The 17,675-nt window shown below is 43.1% G+C and overlaps 1 protein-coding gene across 1 annotated transcript; it reads left to right on the top strand.

Annotated features, from left to right (window-relative positions):
- The first annotated feature begins 709 nt into the window (after nucleotides 1-709).
- On the top strand, nucleotides 710-14,493 carry LOC125029532 (laminin subunit alpha-1-like). The gene is made up of 14 exons (XM_047619475.1): nucleotides 710-1,364; nucleotides 3,000-3,116; nucleotides 5,002-5,142; nucleotides 6,425-6,579; nucleotides 6,966-7,068; nucleotides 7,270-7,371; nucleotides 7,774-7,916; nucleotides 8,558-8,643; nucleotides 9,322-9,458; nucleotides 10,122-10,336; nucleotides 10,978-11,172; nucleotides 12,431-12,551; nucleotides 12,915-13,023; nucleotides 14,399-14,493. The coding sequence occupies exons 4-14, from the start codon at nucleotides 6,524-6,526 to the stop codon at nucleotides 14,491-14,493; spliced, it is 1,362 nt and encodes a 453-aa protein (XP_047475431.1). The 5' UTR covers nucleotides 710-1,364; nucleotides 3,000-3,116; nucleotides 5,002-5,142; nucleotides 6,425-6,523.
- The last annotated feature ends 3,182 nt before the right edge of the window (nucleotides 14,494-17,675 follow it).

The following is a 17,675-nucleotide window of genomic DNA, read 5'->3' as shown; positions in this document are numbered from 1 at the left end:
GATGGAGTTGAGGAGGATGGAGTTCAGGAGGATGGAGTTGAGGAGGATGGAGTTGAGGAGGATGGAGTTCAGGAGGATGGAGTTAGGAGGATGGAGTTCAGGAGGATGGAGTTCAGGAGGATGGAGTTCAGGAGGATGGAGTTCAGGAGGATGGAGTTGAGGAGGATGGAGTTCAGGAGGATGGAGTTCAGGAGGATGGAGTTCAGGAGGATGGAGTTGAGGAGGATGGAGTTCAGGAGGATGGAGTTCAGGAGGATGGAGTTGAGGAGGATGGAGTTGAGGAGGATGGAGTTCAGGAGGATGGAGTTCAGGAGGATGGAGTTGAGGAGGATGGAGTTCAGGAGGATGGAGTTCAGGAGGATGGAGTTCAGGAGGATGGAGTTCAGGAGGATGGAGTTCAGGAGGATGGAGTTGAGGAGGATGGAGTTCAGGAGGATGGAGTTCAGGAGGATGGAGTTGAGGAGGATGGAGTTCAGGAGGATGGAGTTGAGGAGGATGGAGTTCAGGAGGATGGAGTTGAGGAGGATTGAGTTCAGGAGGATGGAGTTCAGGAGGATGGAGTTGAGGAGGATGGAGTTCAGGAGGATGGAGTTGAGGAGGATGGAGTTCAGGAGGATGGAGTTGAGGAGGATGGAGTTCAGGAGGATGGAGTTGAGGAGGATGGAGTTGAGGAGGATGGAGCCTGTGGTATTTATTCTCGATGAAATAAAAAAGAAGAGTCAGATCTTTTACAGGACTGTCCTACAGGCCACTGCAGGCGAGAGTTAAAGATGGCTGGTGGCTAGATATACTAGTAATATACCATAGATGTGGTGATTTTCTGTTAATAAAGGTTGAATTTCTGTTAATAGAGGTTGATTTTCTGATTGTTTTGGGATGAATTATGCATAAAAACATAGCATTAAATGATATATAAGAAAAGTTGGAAGGTAATAAATTTAATTTTTGAATGATTTACATGATTAATGCATTCTGTTACAGACAAGTGTTGATGTGGTAAATAAGTAAGTTTGTGTCATTATCTATAATAGTTTTGTGTCATTATTTAACGAGCTTTTGACTAATGTTTACCTATACCTATACTCCATGTCACATAACTCCACACAAAAAGCAAAACAAACAAATAATAATAATAATAAACACACAACGCAAATAAAAACAAAAAAATAGAGCAAGAGACAAATGTACACCCCCTGACGAAGGCCCCGCCCCCTCACCCCCAGGGCGTGGCCGCGGACGCCCCCCGCCCGTGCCTGCCGTGCGACTGCTCCGGCCCGGGCACGTCGGGGCGCTGCGTGCAGGACGACACCCAGTTCAACCTCGGCCTCTTCCCCGGCGCCTGCATCTGCAAGGAGGGCTTCGCGGTGAGTCTGGAGGAGGAGGAGGAGGAGGAGGAGGTAGGAGGTAGGAGGTAGAGGAGGTAGGAGGTGGAGGAGGTGGAGGAGGAGAAGGTGGAAGGAGGTAGGAGGTGGGGGAGGAGGAGGTAGGAGGTGGAGGAGGAGGAGGTGGAGGAGGAGGTGGAGGAGTAGGAGGTGAAGGTGGAGGTGGAGATGGAGGTGGGAGGTGGAGGAGGAAGAGAAGGTGGGAGGAGTTGGTGGGGGAGGAGGTGGAGGAGGAGGTGGGAGGTGCAGGAGGAGGAGGTAGTTGTGGAGATGGAGGTGGGAGGTGGAGGAGGAAGAGAAGGTGGGAGGAGGTGGGAAGAGGAGGTGGTGGGGGAGGAGGTGGAGCTGGGAGATGATAAGTGAGAGGTGGAAGTGGTAGAAGGAGGGAGGAGAGTGGAGGTGGAGGTGAGAAGGGGAGGGGGAGAGGAAAGAGGGAAAAAGGAAGAGGGAGAAGGAGAAGAAGGAGAAGGAGAAGGAGAAGGAGAAGGAGAAGGAAGTAGGGACGACGGAAGGAGAAAGGAAGGAAAGGAAGAGTAGGAAGAGAGAAGAAGGAGAGGAGGAAGAGCAAGTAGGAAGAAGAAGGAAGCGAGAAGGGGAATAGGGGGAGGGAGAAGACAGAGGAAGAGGAGGAAAAAAGAAGGAAGGAGGAGGGAGGAAAGGTAAAGAAGAGGAAGAGGGACGAGAAAAGAGGAAAGGAGTGGCGAAAGGAGACTGAGAAATGAAAAGGGAGAAAGATGTGACAGGAAAAAGAGGAGCTGTATAAGGAAGGAACAAGGATGAGTAAGTAATATAGACGTAGGAGAAAGAAGAAGCTAGAAGACTGAGGAAGGGGAAGAAGAAAAAACAGGAAGGTCTGTGGAGAATAGAGGATGAAGGCGGAGGAAGAATGAGAAAAGGAAAGAGAAAAAAGAGGAGGAGGAGAAAGAAAGGAGAATGGCTCGTGGGAGGCGGTTGGTGAATGGGTTGCATTCTGTGTAGAGAGAGAAGGTTAAACAACATTTGTTTGTATTTTGTTTGCAGCTGATCGCAAGGTAATTAGATTAAGTATATATCGATGAGAAAATAGTTAGATTAGCGCATATTTGTTTTCTCTTGTTTTGTTTTATTTGTAATCATATGCAATTTTACTTAAATTATGAAAAAAAAAAATCAGTTCAATTAGTCCAATACTGGATTTTGTTTGTAATTTATCATATGGTGATTTTAAGTATGATCTCAAAAAGGTAATTCGAGTAATTAACCTATATTTTTCCCCTAAGAATATGTTTTTTTTACCATAGTTATTCCTAAAAAATTAGAGGATAGTCGTTTTCTATATTACTATTCAACAACAATTTTCTTTAATGTTCTCATTCTTGTAGGGATAACTTGCTCATTTTAACAGATTCTGATAAAGTCAATTCTAGCAGCTATTTGGATGGTTTCCACTTCCTCTGTAATAAAACAGGAATACGGTATGAAGCAACCCAGTAAAGAAGATCAAAGTTACAAAATATTTTACTCTGATCACTGATACTGTATCACCAAATGTCACATTATATTAAAATTCACAAAATAAAACAGTGATCGTTTCACCCCAATTTATGAATAATTACTAAAGAAAAAACTCACCTACAGGGACCTCGCTGCGACCGCTGTGCCAAGGGCTATCGACGCTACCCTGCCTGCGAACCCTGCCCGTGCGACAGGGCGGGCTCTGTCAACGAGGAATGTGACGGCGAGTGCATTTGCAAGGTCAGTGGTCTGCAATCATGCCCGCAGACGTCGATTGCTGGCTTGGTTGAAGGATTGGCTAGTTCTCTTAGGATTAATGGATGGATAGACATACGACATCCCGATAGACATACGATAAAAATAGACACAGGTAAAGAGGCAAACACATGCGCAGACAGACAGACTAACCAACAGTCATACTTACAGACTTACGACTCAAAAGCTTAATTAAACACGAATTCAGACAAGAGAGAGAAAGAGAAAGAGATAGAGAAAGAAGTAGATAATAAGATAGAGAAGGAGAAAGATAAGAAGGAGAGAGAGAAAGAGAAAGAAAAAGAGAAGAAGGAGATAGAGAATGAGAAAGAGATTGAGAAGGAGAAGGAGAAGGAGAAGGAGAAGGAGAAGGAGAAGGAGAAGGAGAAGGAGAAGGAGAAGGAGAAGGAGAAGGAGAAGGAGAAGGAGAAGGAGAAGGAGAAGGAGAAGGAGGAAGATAGAAAGAGAATGAGGTACAGAGAGAGACAGACAGACAGACAGACAGACAGACAGACAGACAGACAGACAGACAGACAGACAGACAGACAGACAGACAGACACACAGACAGACACACAGACAGACACACAGACAGACACACAGACAGACACACAGACACACAGACAGACACACAGACAGACAGGTGATGTCGCATTTCGTAGCAATTAACAGGGGAGTAAGTAGTGATCAGACAAAGCTCTCTCTAAGATCTTTAACTCAGGTAATTAGCTTAAGCTTATTAACGAAATATCAGTTTGTATTTCCAATTATATTTATTTGTTTGTTTTTATAAGATTACTTGTTTTTAAGTTAGTATATCAATGTTTACCGGATTTATTTTTTAGCTGGTACACAGGATACGCATATATATTAAGTGTGTATGTGTGTAACCGTAGGAGCAAGTGTGTTTGTGTACATCTACTGACGTACTTAATCCTTATGTCTTACGTTATACTCGATCGACAGAAGGACAGACAAACAAACATACGTACAGACGTACGCACATACGTTCGTGCATCCATGCATACATACACAAATACATACATACATACATACATACATACATACATACATACATACATACATACATACATACATACATACATACATACATACATACATACATACATACATACATACATACATACATACAGACAGACAGACAGACAGACAGACAGACAGACAGACAGACAGACAGACAGACAGACAGACAGACAGACAGACAGACAGACAGACAGACAGACAGACAGACAGCCAGCCAGACAGACAGACAGACAGACAGCCAGCCAGACAGACAGACAGACAGACAGACAGACAGACAGACACACACACAGACACATACACAGACAGACAGACATACAGACAGACAGACACACACAGACACACAGACAGACACACACACATACAGACACACACACAGACACACTCACAGACACACACACAGACACACACACAGACACACACACACAGACACACACACAGACACACACACACAGACACACACACAGACACACACACACAGACACACACACACAGACACACACTACAGACACACACACACAGACACACACACACAGACACACACACACAGACACACACACAGACACACACACACACACACACACACACACACACACACACACACACACACACACACACACACACATACACACACACACACACACACACACACACACACACACACACACACACACACACACACACACACACACACACACACACACACACACACACACACACACACACACACACACACACACACACACACATTCAGACAGACGTACAGATAAACAGACATACAAATAGCTAATAATTCTCAGACATCAGCCAGTAACGCCGTTTCTCCCGCAGGCGAACGTGCGAGGCCCGCGCTGCGACACCTGCGCCCCCGGGCACTTCCACCTGGACGCCCACAACCCCGTCGGCTGCACGCCCTGCTACTGCAACGGCGCCACCAACTCGTGCGGGGCGGCGGCTCTGGCGGTCTACACGGTGGGTCGCGGGGGAGATGTTACAAGGAAGAGGGAGGGAGATGGGGAAAGGGGAGAGGGAGGGGGAGGGGAAGGGAGGAAGGGAAGGAGGAAAACTTAAGGTCTTTTTAGTTATGTTGTTTTGGTACGTGTCCTGTAATTCTGCGTGTGTTCTCTCGATATTCCCACGTCAGGACTTTTATTAGTGTTTATGGCTGGATTCCTCTTTCTTTTGTGGACTGGAGATGTACTTTATAATCTCACGTGTATGGTTTTAGAAGTCATTCAGTTAAAAGGTATCAATACAAGAAAAAGTATTTCTCCTTTCATAATAAGAGATCCAACACGAAATGAGAGGGACATATTCTAAAGACAAAAAAGGGAAGATAAAAAGAACGCGCGAGATAAAAATCCTAAGACATAATTACGAAAATTAGAAATTATGAAACCATTATCGATAGAACTCTTAACGAATACCAACGCCAGATGCAGAAGGTACGATTAATTTCCTCGAGGCAAAAACTCGTAATAAGAAAAATATAATTCTTAAAGTATTGAAAATTGAGTTCTTAACGAATAACAGCGCTAAAAGCTGAAGGTAGATAGAAACTGTAAAAGTATTGATGATAAAGCTCTTAACCCAACCACCAAGGATTTACGATCTGTCCCCTGTAGGTTTTTGTTTTGTTTTGTTTTTTTGTGAATACTGTTACATACAGATGGCTCCACATATGTTCAGCAGGCAAGGAGTCAATCAGTAGTCGTAGTGACCGATCCTGATTTCGCCATTCCTTGAATGGGCGGGAAAATGTGCTTTTCTTTTTAAAAAGGCTGTCATCGATACTGTTATTATTGTTACTGATGTTATGATTACTAAATTGGTATCAAATTCTCGATAACATTATACAAATTAGATAATGCAAAAGAACATTCCAGAAGTCATGGAAAGGGTAAACAGGGGAGATAGGTAGGACTAATAACTGACGCCTCGGTGCCGAAGCACTTGTAGAGCCAACTATGTATAAATACAATAGATAAACTTATATCACAGTGGGTATGGCATGCATTCTCGCCTTCTGTACACTAATAAGTACCGAAGGCTCTAGTATATCCCACGCCCGCAGGAGGTACAATACGAAGTGAAAGAGTGAGAGAGAAAACAATAAATAAATAAAAATGAAAAGACAGAAAGAAGAGAGATAAATTTTCTCAAATATTCTTTCTTTCCTTGATTTTCCCTTCCTTACTCTTTCATTCTTTCTTTTCAAATAAATGACCCACACGGTCGCCTCCGTCTCCCGCAGGTGGTGCAGCACGAGAACTGGAGCGTGACGGACCTCTCGCGGAAGCGCGTGGTGGCGGCGGCGCGCGAGGGAACCGACGTCCACATCGCTCACGACGACATGGGCTTCTTCGAGGCCTACTACTACCTCGCCCCTCAGGAGTACCTGGGCAGGAGGTGGGTCTCTGGCGTGGGCTGTGGGGGTGAGGGGGCGGGTGGGCTGGCGGGTTTTGGGGGAATGCCTGTGGGTGAGCTGGCAGGGATTTGCGTTTGTGGAGAAGGGGGGAGAGAGAATAGAGGAGAGAGATGAGATAAGTGGGATGAGAGATGAGAGATGAGAGATGAGAGAGATGAGAGAGATGAGAGAGATGAGAGAGATGAGAGGAGAGAGGAGAAAGACGAGAGATAAGAAAGGAGAAGAAACCGTAGAAAGGTACAGACATTACACAAAAGCAACCAAGTCTCTTCTTCCTTGTTTGCAATTCTTCAAAACAAGAACAACAAGGACAGGCAAAAAAGAGACAAATCAAAAGAAGGGCAATAACGCCAATCCCCTCCCCCAGAATGACCTCCTACGGGCAGACGCTGACGGTGAAGGTGTCTTGGGTCCGCCTCAGAGGAGACACCTCCGGAAGGGCCACGCGCTGCCCTGACGTCATCATCGAGGTTAGTCTTCCAAATATATATATTTTTTTTTACATCATATTTAATCATCTATTAATCTATTTTCGTTTTTTTAGAAGGTGTATTTTTAATTTACACTCGTAGCCTGCTGTTATCATCCCGACGTATTCTTCATCTATACACTATCATCATCCTTACGTAGTATACATTCGCACGCTCTCATTCGCCTCGCCGTGTCCCCAGGGCGCCGGATACCGCATAGCCTACGGGGACAACGCGCACAGAGGCCGGAAAGCCACGCTGGAAATCCCCTTCTACGAGCACGACTGGTTCCACTTCCCGAAGGTGAGGCGGCGGCTTCTATTTAAGCTTCTGTTTTGTGTAATATTTGTCTTGAATTTCAGTTAGTTTATATATATATATATATATATATATATATATTACATTGAAGTGATGTTTTGAATTCCTGTTAGTTTTCTGGGTTAGTTTATGATTTAAAAAAAATTGAAATGGGAGTTTTTTTTTGTTCAAAATATTGTGCATGCCTATATGTTTATATGAATATAGCAACTGACGCAACTGATTGACGAATAACAGTGTTAAATACTAAAGATACGAAAAATAACAAATAAAAGATGAAGAGATGCAGATTTTTCATTCACGACGCCATCTCTCCTAACCTTCTTACAAACCCGCCGTGTACCCTCATGCTTATTCAACCCTCCTACATCAACTCCCTCGCCACAGGACATCACTGACATCACCTCGACGACCCAGTCGGAGTCCTACCGCGGGGAGGCCGTCACCAGGAGGCAGATGATGGAGATCCTGAGTTCGATGGAGAGCCTCATGATCCGAGCTCGATACCACACCGTGCAGGTCGAGGGCGTGTGAGTTACGAGGCCTTTAGAGAGAAACTGGGGGGAGGTTTAGCGCTTGGAAATCAGGAAGTCGAAGGGGGTTTATTAGGCAAGAGTAGAAAAATGTTAAAAAAAATGGTGTGTGAGTTATGATTCATTAAACTAAAATAGACAAAGAAAGAAAAATGTTTCTTAACTTAGAGTTATGTCTAATTTTTTATGTTTAGAAACCACTTCGAATATATTTTTGAAAACTACAGCGTTCAAATTGATTAGAGTTTTTTTATGAGTCTAAATGAAGTCAAGATGAAGGAAATTTATCTTGAATATTTTTGGTCACGTTTTCTTTTCTTAAATATTTTTTTGTCTTATTTTTTCCTTGCTCTGATGCCATACCGTCCAGATTGAGGAATTAGTCGAAAACAGTTAATCGCAAGTAAAAAATAAAATTAAATGTTTCTAAACAAAGAACAAAGTCTAAATAAATGTTGTGGATCTAGAACAAAGTTAGAATTTCTTTGACCACGTCTACAAGAAGTAGCTTTAACTATGGTAATATGTATTTATTAACCCCTCCTTCCCTCTCCCCCGATACATTTAAAACATTGTCTTTCGAGCTGGTAACACGTATCTCTAACTCCCCTCTCCCCCCCCCCCCCTCCCCTGGCCAGCCTTCATGACGTCATCCTGGAGTACGGCGCGGAGGGCACGGCGACCCTCGTCACGGGCGCCGTCGAGAGGTGCAGCTGCCCCCCGGGTGAGTCGGCCTTCCCCTTCTTCAGCTTGCTCTGCTTGTTCTTCTTGTTCTTCTTGTTCTTCTTCTTCTTGGTCTTCTTGTTCTGCTTGTTCTCCTTGTTCTTCTTGTTCTTCTTATTCTTGTGCTATTTGTTTTATGTTTTGTTAGTCTCGTTCTTGGTCTTCGTCTCTGTGTTTTTGTTCTTGTTCTTCTTTTTTCTTCATATTTTGTCATTATTTCTTGCTCTTCTTCTCTTTGTATCTTTTTGTTCTTGTTCTTGTCCTTAATGTTCATCTTGTTCTTGTTTTCTTTTCATTTTCATTTTTTTCCCTTCTAACTTAGTAGCTTTTTTTTTTTTTTTTTTATAGAGGATTTAAATGCATTTGACTCGTTAATGCACGATCACTTCCTCTATGATAAAGGGATTTTTCATTGTGTTGTTTGGGTCCTAATGATGCAATTACTTGTAAAAAATATCTTATCAGATAATATTAGTATGTTGATTAATAAAAAATATAAATTTCTTTATTAGGATTATGAATATTTAATATGGAAGTACCAAAAATAAAAATGACAAAAAAAGATAGATAGATAGATAGATAAATAAATAAATAAATAAATAAGCACCTCATAGACCCCCACCCCCACAAACCGCCTCATACCCCCTCCTCTGACCCCAACATGCCACGTGCCCCACAGGGTACTCCGGCCTCTCCTGCGAGTCGTGCGAGCCGGGCTTCCGGCGCGTCAGCAACACCATCTTCGGCGGCGAGTGCAGGAAGTGCGAGTGCAACGGACACGTGGACACGTGCGACCCCTTCACGGGCGCCTGCGGGGTCAGTGCTCGTGATAAGAACGGTGATGGCAATGGTGATAAGGATTAAGATAAAGATAAAGATTTAGATTAAGTGTGAGTGCGAGTGTGAGTGTGAGTAAAAGTTTGAGTAAATGTAAGTGTGAGTGTGAGTGTGAGTGTGAGTGTAAGTAAGTGGAAGATCTAGGATTCGGTGAGACGAGCTGTTGCGAGTTCAGTCAATTTATGGCTGTCTATTAATTGTGCTTTTAAATTGGCGAGGAATGAGTGGTGAGCGTTAGGAGTGAGGGATGAGTGAGAGGAATGAGTGTTGAAGAAAGAGATTGAATGAGAGGGATAAGAAATGAAGTGGTGAGTGTGAGAGATAAGAGGTGAGTGGTCATGAGTGAATGTCGAGTGTGTGGGATGAGTGAGAAATGAGTGGTGACTGGTGATGGTGGTGAGTGAATGTTGAGTGTGAGGGTTGAGTGTTGAGGGATGAGGAGTGATGACTCATGAGGAGTGAATGTAGAAATGAGTAATGATAGGGAGAGAGATAAGTGATGCGTTGTAATGGTTTAATGGGAAGATTTGGATGTGCCGAGTCTTCAAGAGAGAAGTAAAGAGACAAGCTGAATGCCAGAGAAAAATTTCCTCACAAACATCACCCATTCTACCCCCCCCCCCCCCCCCCGCCCATCCCCAGGAGTGCCAACACAACACCGTGGGCGTGCACTGCGAGCGCTGCCAGGCCGGCTACTTCGGCGACCCCGCCCGTGGCACCCCCGACGCCTGCCAGCCGTGCGCGTGCCCCCTGACCCTCGGTGCCAACCACTTCACCCCCCGCTGCGTGCCCGACCTGGACCTCGGCGGGTACAAGTGCCAGTGCCCCGCCGGTTACGAGGGCCCCAGATGCGAGACGTAAGGCTTCGCTGCTCCTTCTGTGTCTGTCTATTTGGCTATCGAGTCATAGATTGATTTAGTTATTTTTTTAGCAATTATTTGTGAATTTATTTGTAATTCTAATTTGTTTTGCTATCTATTGATATGCTTATTTACTTGCATGACTGTTTATTCATTTATCTGTTTATTCATTATGGATTTTTTCAATGATTTGTTTGCTTAGTCGTATACCTTCCATCTGCTTGCTTGTTTGATTACGTGTTTGTTTAGTTAATTAATGGCATTCAATATGTTTTTGTTATTTCAATGTGATGTTAGTAGGAAAATATGAAATATTATTGATATTACTTTTGCCTTAGGATTCATGCCAACCCTTTGTTGAATTTGGTACATTTTATAAGTACTTTGTACATAACAACGAATAATAAAAGTTATGATGTCAATGTTATGACATGAACTTCACAAAAAAGAAAAAAAAGGAAAAGAATCTTCAAACAATCCTTTTTAACCTCCCCCTCCCCCCCACCAACTACCCCCCCCCCCCACCACCACCTCCCTTACCAATCAAATAATAATAATAGTAATAATAAAACTAAAAATAATTCGATTCAACACCAACCCTCATTCTCTCTCTCTCTCCTCCCTCCCTCCCTCCCCAGCTGCGCCGACGGGTACTTTGGCAACCCGCTGGTGCCCGGCAACTTCTGCCAGCCGTGCGAGTGCAATGGCAACCTGGATTTCCGCGAGACGAACAACTGTGACCGGCAGACGGGCGAGTGCCTCAAGTGCGTCGGCAACACGGCGGGCTGGCACTGCGAGAGGTGCAAGGAGAACCACTACGGAGATCCCAAGAGGTAGGCACCTGCGCTGGGCTTTATATCTTCGGTTTTCCTTTTTTTCCTTCGTTTTTTCCTCTTTCTTTTCACTCTTTTTCTTCATTTTCTTCTTCTTCGTTTCCTCCTCCTACTTCTTTTTCCTTTTCTTCTTCTTTTTCCTTTTCTTCTTCTTTTTCCTTTTCTTCTTCTTTTTCCTTTTCTTCTTCTTTTTCCTTTTCTTCTTCTTTTTCCTTTTCTTCTTCTTTTTCCTTTTCTTCTTCTTTTTCCTTTTCTTCTTCTTTTTCCTTTTCTTCTTCTTTTTCCTTTTCTTCTTCTTTTTCCTTTTCTTCTTCTTTTTCCTTTTCTTCTTCTTTTCTTCTTCTTTTCTTCTTCTTCTTCTTTTCTTCTTCTTCTTCTTCTTCTTCTTCTTCTTCTTCTTCTTCTTCTTCTTCTTCTTCTTCTTCTTCTTCTTCTTCTTCTTCTTCTTCTTCTTCTTCCTCCTCTTCTTCTTCTTCCTCCTCCTCCTCCTCCTCCTCCTCCTCCTCCTCCTCCTCCTCCTCCTCCTCCTCCTCCTCCTCCTCCTCCTCCTCCCCCTCCTCCCCCTCCTCCCTCACCTTCTTTCCTTCTCCTTCTCCTCCTCCTCCTCCCCTCCTCCCCCTCCTCCCCCTCCTCCCTCACCTTCTTCTCCTTCTCCTTCTCCTTTTGCTTCTCCTCTTTCTCCTCCTCCTGCTTCTCCTTCATTTTTTTATTTTTTTATTATACGTTCGTACGATGTATCACACAGACTCTTTATCATCATCCTTATCATTATCCTGATCGTTATCTTTATCATTAATATTTTCTTTATTATTGTCCTTATCTCTATTATATAATTTGCTTTATTATTATCATTAACTTTATTATCATTATCACTATCATTATCACTATCATTATCTTTACTATCATCATTATCATTGATGGTCCTTATCATAATCCTTTTCCTTATCTTCATTCTCATCCATATCATCTTCCTCCTCATTATCCTCACTCCTCTCATTATCCTTCATATTATCTTTCTCATTATCCTCATCCTACTCACAACCCTCATTATCCTCATTGTCCTCATTGTCCTCATTATCCTCATTGTCCTCATTGTCCTCATTGTCCTCATTATCCTCATTGTCCTCATTATCCTCATTGTCCTCATTGTCCTCATTATCCTCATTATCCTCCTCATCCTCCTCATCCTCCTCATCCCCCTCATCCCCCTCACTCCCCCTCACTCCCCCTGCCCTGACCCTTGCCCTCCCATCCCCAGGGGCCAGTGTATCAGGTGCGGGTGCCACCGCGAGGGCTCTGCGGCGGCGCAGTGCGACCCCGAGAGCGGGCAGTGCCAGTGCAAGAGGCTCTACACGGGGCGCCAGTGTGACCGCTGCATCGTGAGTTTCCTTTGTCGGGTTTTATGTTTGTAGTTTCACTGTTTTTGTGAGAGTGAGAGTGAGAGAAAAGAGATAATGTTTTTTTTTCTTATCTTTTATCTATGAGAAAAAGGAATACCATGAAACAAGAAATAAACACACGTCCATTACTTAAGAAGAAAGGAAAGAATTCAGTAGCGGAACAAAAAGAGCACAACAAATAAACAAAGACAAATGACAAACAAACAAGCAGACAAAATCAAATAACAAACAGACACCAAACAAACAAACACACAATAACAAACAAACAAACAAAGACAAATAACAGACAAACAAAACAGGAAACTTTTCTTCCTCAACCCCTCTCCCCCTCCCCCTCCCCAGAGCGGCCACGGGGGGGTGAACGAGGGCTGCCCCGCGTGCCAGTGCCACCCCGAAGGCTCCTCGAGTGCCACGTGCGATCCTTTCACGGGCCAGTGTCCTTGCAACCCAGGTAAGCACGTGCCTCTGTCTTTGTTGTATTGGTTTTCTTGATTTTTTTCGTGTTAAGTGTTTTTGTTATGTTTTTTTTTTTTTGCTTTTGTTTTATTTGTTTTGATTTTTTGTGTTAAGTGTTTTTTTTTTATTTGTTTTGTTAATTTTTCGCGTTGTTTTTTGTGTTTTGTTTTGTTTAAATTGGTATTAAACGTTTGGTATTTTATTTATTTATTTTTTTGTTGATTAGATTTTGATTATTTCTTTCGTTTTGTTGTTTGAATTTGAATTCGATTTTGATTTTCTTCAATCTAAATTTGAATCAGTCTAAATTCTCTTATTTAGTTTTGAGTTACATTGATTTTTTATATTCAAATCTATATTACATATGATATTATTTTTCAAGTTCAGAGATAAATCGAATTTTTATTTTACTTGTTTAATTCATTAACTGAGTCATGAAATCTGCTTCTTTCTGAAAAGAAAGAAAGAACAAAGAAGAAGAAATATATGTATATATATACATATATATATATATATATATATATATATATATTTATATATATGTATATATATATATATATATATGTATATATATATGTATATATATATATATATATATATATATATGTATATATATATGTATATATATATGTATATATATATATATATATATATATATATATATATATATATTTTTTTTTTTTTTTTATGAAAGTGTGTTGCCAGTTGTCCACCAAACTATGGAATGATAGATAACAGATAGATAATGATAACAGATATATTGACTAAAGAAGGATATATTTCATTATTTTAAAATAAGAAAATAAGCATTCCAATCGGTGTATTACTATGATCGGATTTTTTTTTTCCATTTCTATCTGTATAGTATAAGGTCTAGTCGTTCTAATATATTCCAGTCATTATATAATATCCTATATCTCAATATTGTACTATTGGTAAATATCTGTTTTATTCGCATGTATTCTAGACATTGCATAAAAATTCAGTCGCCCTTGTATATTCCAATTAGATTTTCATTAAATAAAAATCTAATTGTCCAGATCAAAGTATATTATAATATAATCGTCCTTGTATATGCTACATCAGGATATGATAATAATCTAACTTTTGTTATGTACTCGAATCAATGGATGAGCATTAGATCTTCCTTATATGATCAAGTCAATATATGAGGAGAATCTAATCGTCCAAATATATTCCAAATCAGTATACGTTAATAATCCTAAATATTCTTATGAACTCAGATCAATCTAAGAAAATCCATTCGTCTTTACATATTCCAAATCAATATATATTCAGTATACGATAATACCCCAGTCATCTTTATATATTCAAATCAATATCTTTTTTTTTCTTCTAATTTCCTGAAGGTGTGACCGGCCGGCGCTGCAACGAGTGCCTTCCGGATCATTACGGGACGCTGGCTGGAGGCTGTGCGAGTGAGTACAGCAATTTCCGTTTTTAATTCGTCTCAATCTTAATTTTAATTGTGCTTCGGAAGGTTTTCTGTAGCTGTTCTAGGGATATGTTTTTTTAGGTCATTATTTTCAGTATGGTTACGGTAAGTTAGTGGATTTTTATTAATTTTGTGTGTGTAGTGAGCTGTTTTGCGAATATGTTTGCATGATAATTGCGTTTGCAATGTTGAATTCGTTTACATGGGTTTTGGCTGAGTTTAATCTCGGTTAAATTTGGGGTTTGATCTGAAATCAGTGATGGATTTCTTGTCACTTGCTATTTTGTGATAAAAGGATTTTACTTTTGTCTTATTGTATGCAGAATCGTGAGCTTTATCGAGATGATCTTCGCCAAAAGATGATTTAAGTAAGTTTATATACCACCACGTGATCAAACACGGAGTGTCGTCTCCGTAGAGTTATGTCGAATAAATAATGTGTAGGGGCTACGGGCCTAAAGTGGAGTGGGATTTGTTGGGGGGAGGGGATGTTGGATATGTAATGTTGGTGGGGGTTTATGCATAATATTATTTGCCTTTAAGAGTGTGTAAGTGGGGAGAGAAAATGTTCACTACGACTAGACAAACAAACAAAAATTCTAAATACATTTACGTCACATATAAAGCATTTCCTTTTGAACCAAGACAAATAAAACAAAACCGTATCGGTACGATTTCCACGAAAATAGCATGAGAAATCCGGATCCTTGCCCCCTTCCCCCCCTCTCCCCTTTCCCCCTTTCCCCTCGGCACACACATCTCCCCCCCAATCCCCCCCACCCCCACCCCCTCACTTAAGCTACCAAGCCTCTCACTCTCGCCATGTACGGAAATTCATGTGCATTCTGTTGCCATTATGTGCGTATACGATGTAATTAAAATGTTCCCACACCACTTGTTCTTCTTGAACGCCAGAGAACGTGTTCATCTGTTCAATACGCGTTCGTTTTAAGGCGCCCGAGGTGTTCTTGCATAACAGGTGTTCCCGCGTGCGTGTAAGTATGTGTGTTCAGTAAAATGGGGAAGGAGAAGAGGCAGAGTAAAAAAAAAAAAAAAAAAAGAGAGAGAGAGAGAGAGAGAGAGAGAGAGAGAGAGAGAGAGAGAGAGAGAGAGAGAGAGAGAGAGAGAGAGAGAGAGAGAGAGAGAGAGAGAGGGGGGGGGGGGGAGAGAATGACAGAGACGGAGAGTGAAGAGAAAGAGATAGAGAAAAGAGAAAGAAAAGAAAAGAAAATACATTGAGGTCATCTTTTCTGTGGTTCTGTCGGCGGGTGGGCGGGGCCGTGGGCGTGCGGTGGGCGTGGGCGTGAGGTTGGAAGATGGTGAGGGAGGGGATGGAAAGAAGGAACGATAAAGGAAGAAGGATAAGGAAGTGTGATAAGGGAAAAGAGGATTTTGATGATGAGGTTGACGAAAAGGGAGAGATGGAGAGAGAGAGAGAATCAGAAAGAAAGACAAAGAAACGAAGAAACGAAGAGACGAAGAAACAGAGGCAGAGCGAGGAAAACTGGGTAGAAAGAAAACAGGGTATTGAGGAAGAGAAGGAAAGGGAGAGAGAGGAAAAGAGGGATAGAGGGAGAGAGGGAGAGAGGGAGAGGGAGAGGGAGAGGGAGAGGGAGAGGGAGAGGGAGAGGGAGAGGGAGAGGGAGAGGGAGAGGGAGAGGGAGAGGGAGAGGGAGAGGGAGAGGAAGAGGGAGAATACCCAGCAACAGAAAGAAAAATATGAAGATAAAGGGGAAAAGTAGAGGGAGAGGGAGAAGGAGAGGGAGAGAGGGAGGGAGACGAGAGGAGAGGAGAGTGGAAGGGAGAGGAGAAGCTGGGGTGGGAGAGGGGGGGAGGGAGATAACCGAGGTTGTGATGCGCCTTGCGACTACATGAACCGCGGGGGGGAAGAGGGCGGGGGAGGGGAGGGGGAAGAGGAGGAGGAGAGGGGAAGGAGGGAAGGGTGTCGGGAGGAAGGAGGGGGAGGGGGGTGGGCCTGCCTGTTGTGCCTGTGCCTGCCCTGCATCCGAAGCGGGCGTGCTTGGGCGTGTGCGGCGGCGTTCCCAGGACTCGGTGGGCGCGGGCGAGGCGTTCCCAGGGCGGCCTGAGAGCGGGGCGAGTGTCAGCGCCCGCGGGGGGAGGGAGGAGGGAGGGGCGAGGGGGAGGGAGAGGGAAGGGAGGAGGGGGAGGGAGGAGGGAGGGGCGAAGGGGAGGAGGAGGAAGGGGAGCGAGGGACAGGGAACGGAGAAGGGGAGGGAGAGGAAAAGGAGAGGGGAAGAAAGGGGAGGGAGGGAGGGAAGGGGGAGGGGTCGCCGCGCGGGAACATGTCGCTAAGCATCGATATTTTGTTCTTTATTTTGTTCTTTATCTATATATTTGCGTATTATTATTATTATCATCATCATTATCATTATCATTATCATTATCATTATCATTATCATTATCATTATCATTATCATTATCATTATCATTATCATTATCATTATCATTATCAGTATCAGTATCAGTATCAGTATCAGTATCAGTAGTAATAATAGTTGTTGTTGTGGTAACTGCGGTAGTTTTAGATCTAAGGCTGACCGATGGAAGAGTAGATAGGATGGATGTGATAAACAGGGCATAGGTGATAACAAAGATGACGGCGAAGAATATGACACAAGTTTGACCTCTCGTTTGTTGGCTGAGGTCATGGCGGATCAGAAAGAGGGGGAAATAAGACGGGGATGAGAAAAGAGAGAGATAAATGGTAATTATTGGTTGTAAAATATAGGTTTTACGAAGATGGGAAACACATATTGATGGCAGATGGTCGCAGAAGGTATGTGAGAGAGGGTGCAATAAGCGTTTGTGTGTATGTGGTGTGTGTGTGTGTGTGTTTGTGTGTGTGTGTGTGTGTGTGTGTGTGTGTGTGTGTGTGTGTGTGGTGTGTGTGTGTGTGTGTGTGTGTGTGTGTTGTGTGTGTGCTTGCGTGTGCGTGTGTTTGTTCTCGCCACATCACCTCAAACACACAATAAGGAGAAGACTGGATCATGAGCTCGATTTTTTGTGCCTCCTCGCCAAACTAGCCGAGGTATTTAGGTCCCCCTCCCCCCCCCCCTCGTTCTCTTCCTCGTTTCTTGCATCTGTCAAATCTGGTGCTCCTTGTTAGCGGTCTGAACCCTCTCGCCATCCCTCCCACTCTCCCTCCCTCCCCTCCCTCTCTCCCTCCCTCC

The sequence above is a fragment of the Penaeus chinensis genome, chromosome 10 (genome assembly GCF_019202785.1).
Source record: "Penaeus chinensis breed Huanghai No. 1 chromosome 10, ASM1920278v2, whole genome shotgun sequence".
NCBI classification, from domain to species: domain Eukaryota; kingdom Metazoa; phylum Arthropoda; class Malacostraca; order Decapoda; family Penaeidae; genus Penaeus; species Penaeus chinensis.
This window is presented reverse-complemented; position numbering and strand designations above follow the sequence as displayed.

Excerpts from the sequence above, each read along its gene's own strand:
- LOC125029532 (XM_047619475.1), top strand. The coding sequence starts at position 6,524 with ATGGGCTTCTTCGAGGCCTACTACTACCTCGCCCCTCAGGAGTACCTG. Across the intron at positions 6,580-6,965 it reads CAGGAGTACCTGGGCAGGAG|AATGACCTCCTACGGGCAGA; the intron begins GTGGGTCTCTGG and ends CCCCTCCCCCAG. Across the intron at positions 7,917-8,557 it reads ACCGTGCAGGTCGAGGGCGT|CCTTCATGACGTCATCCTGG; the intron begins GTGAGTTACGAG and ends TCCCCTGGCCAG.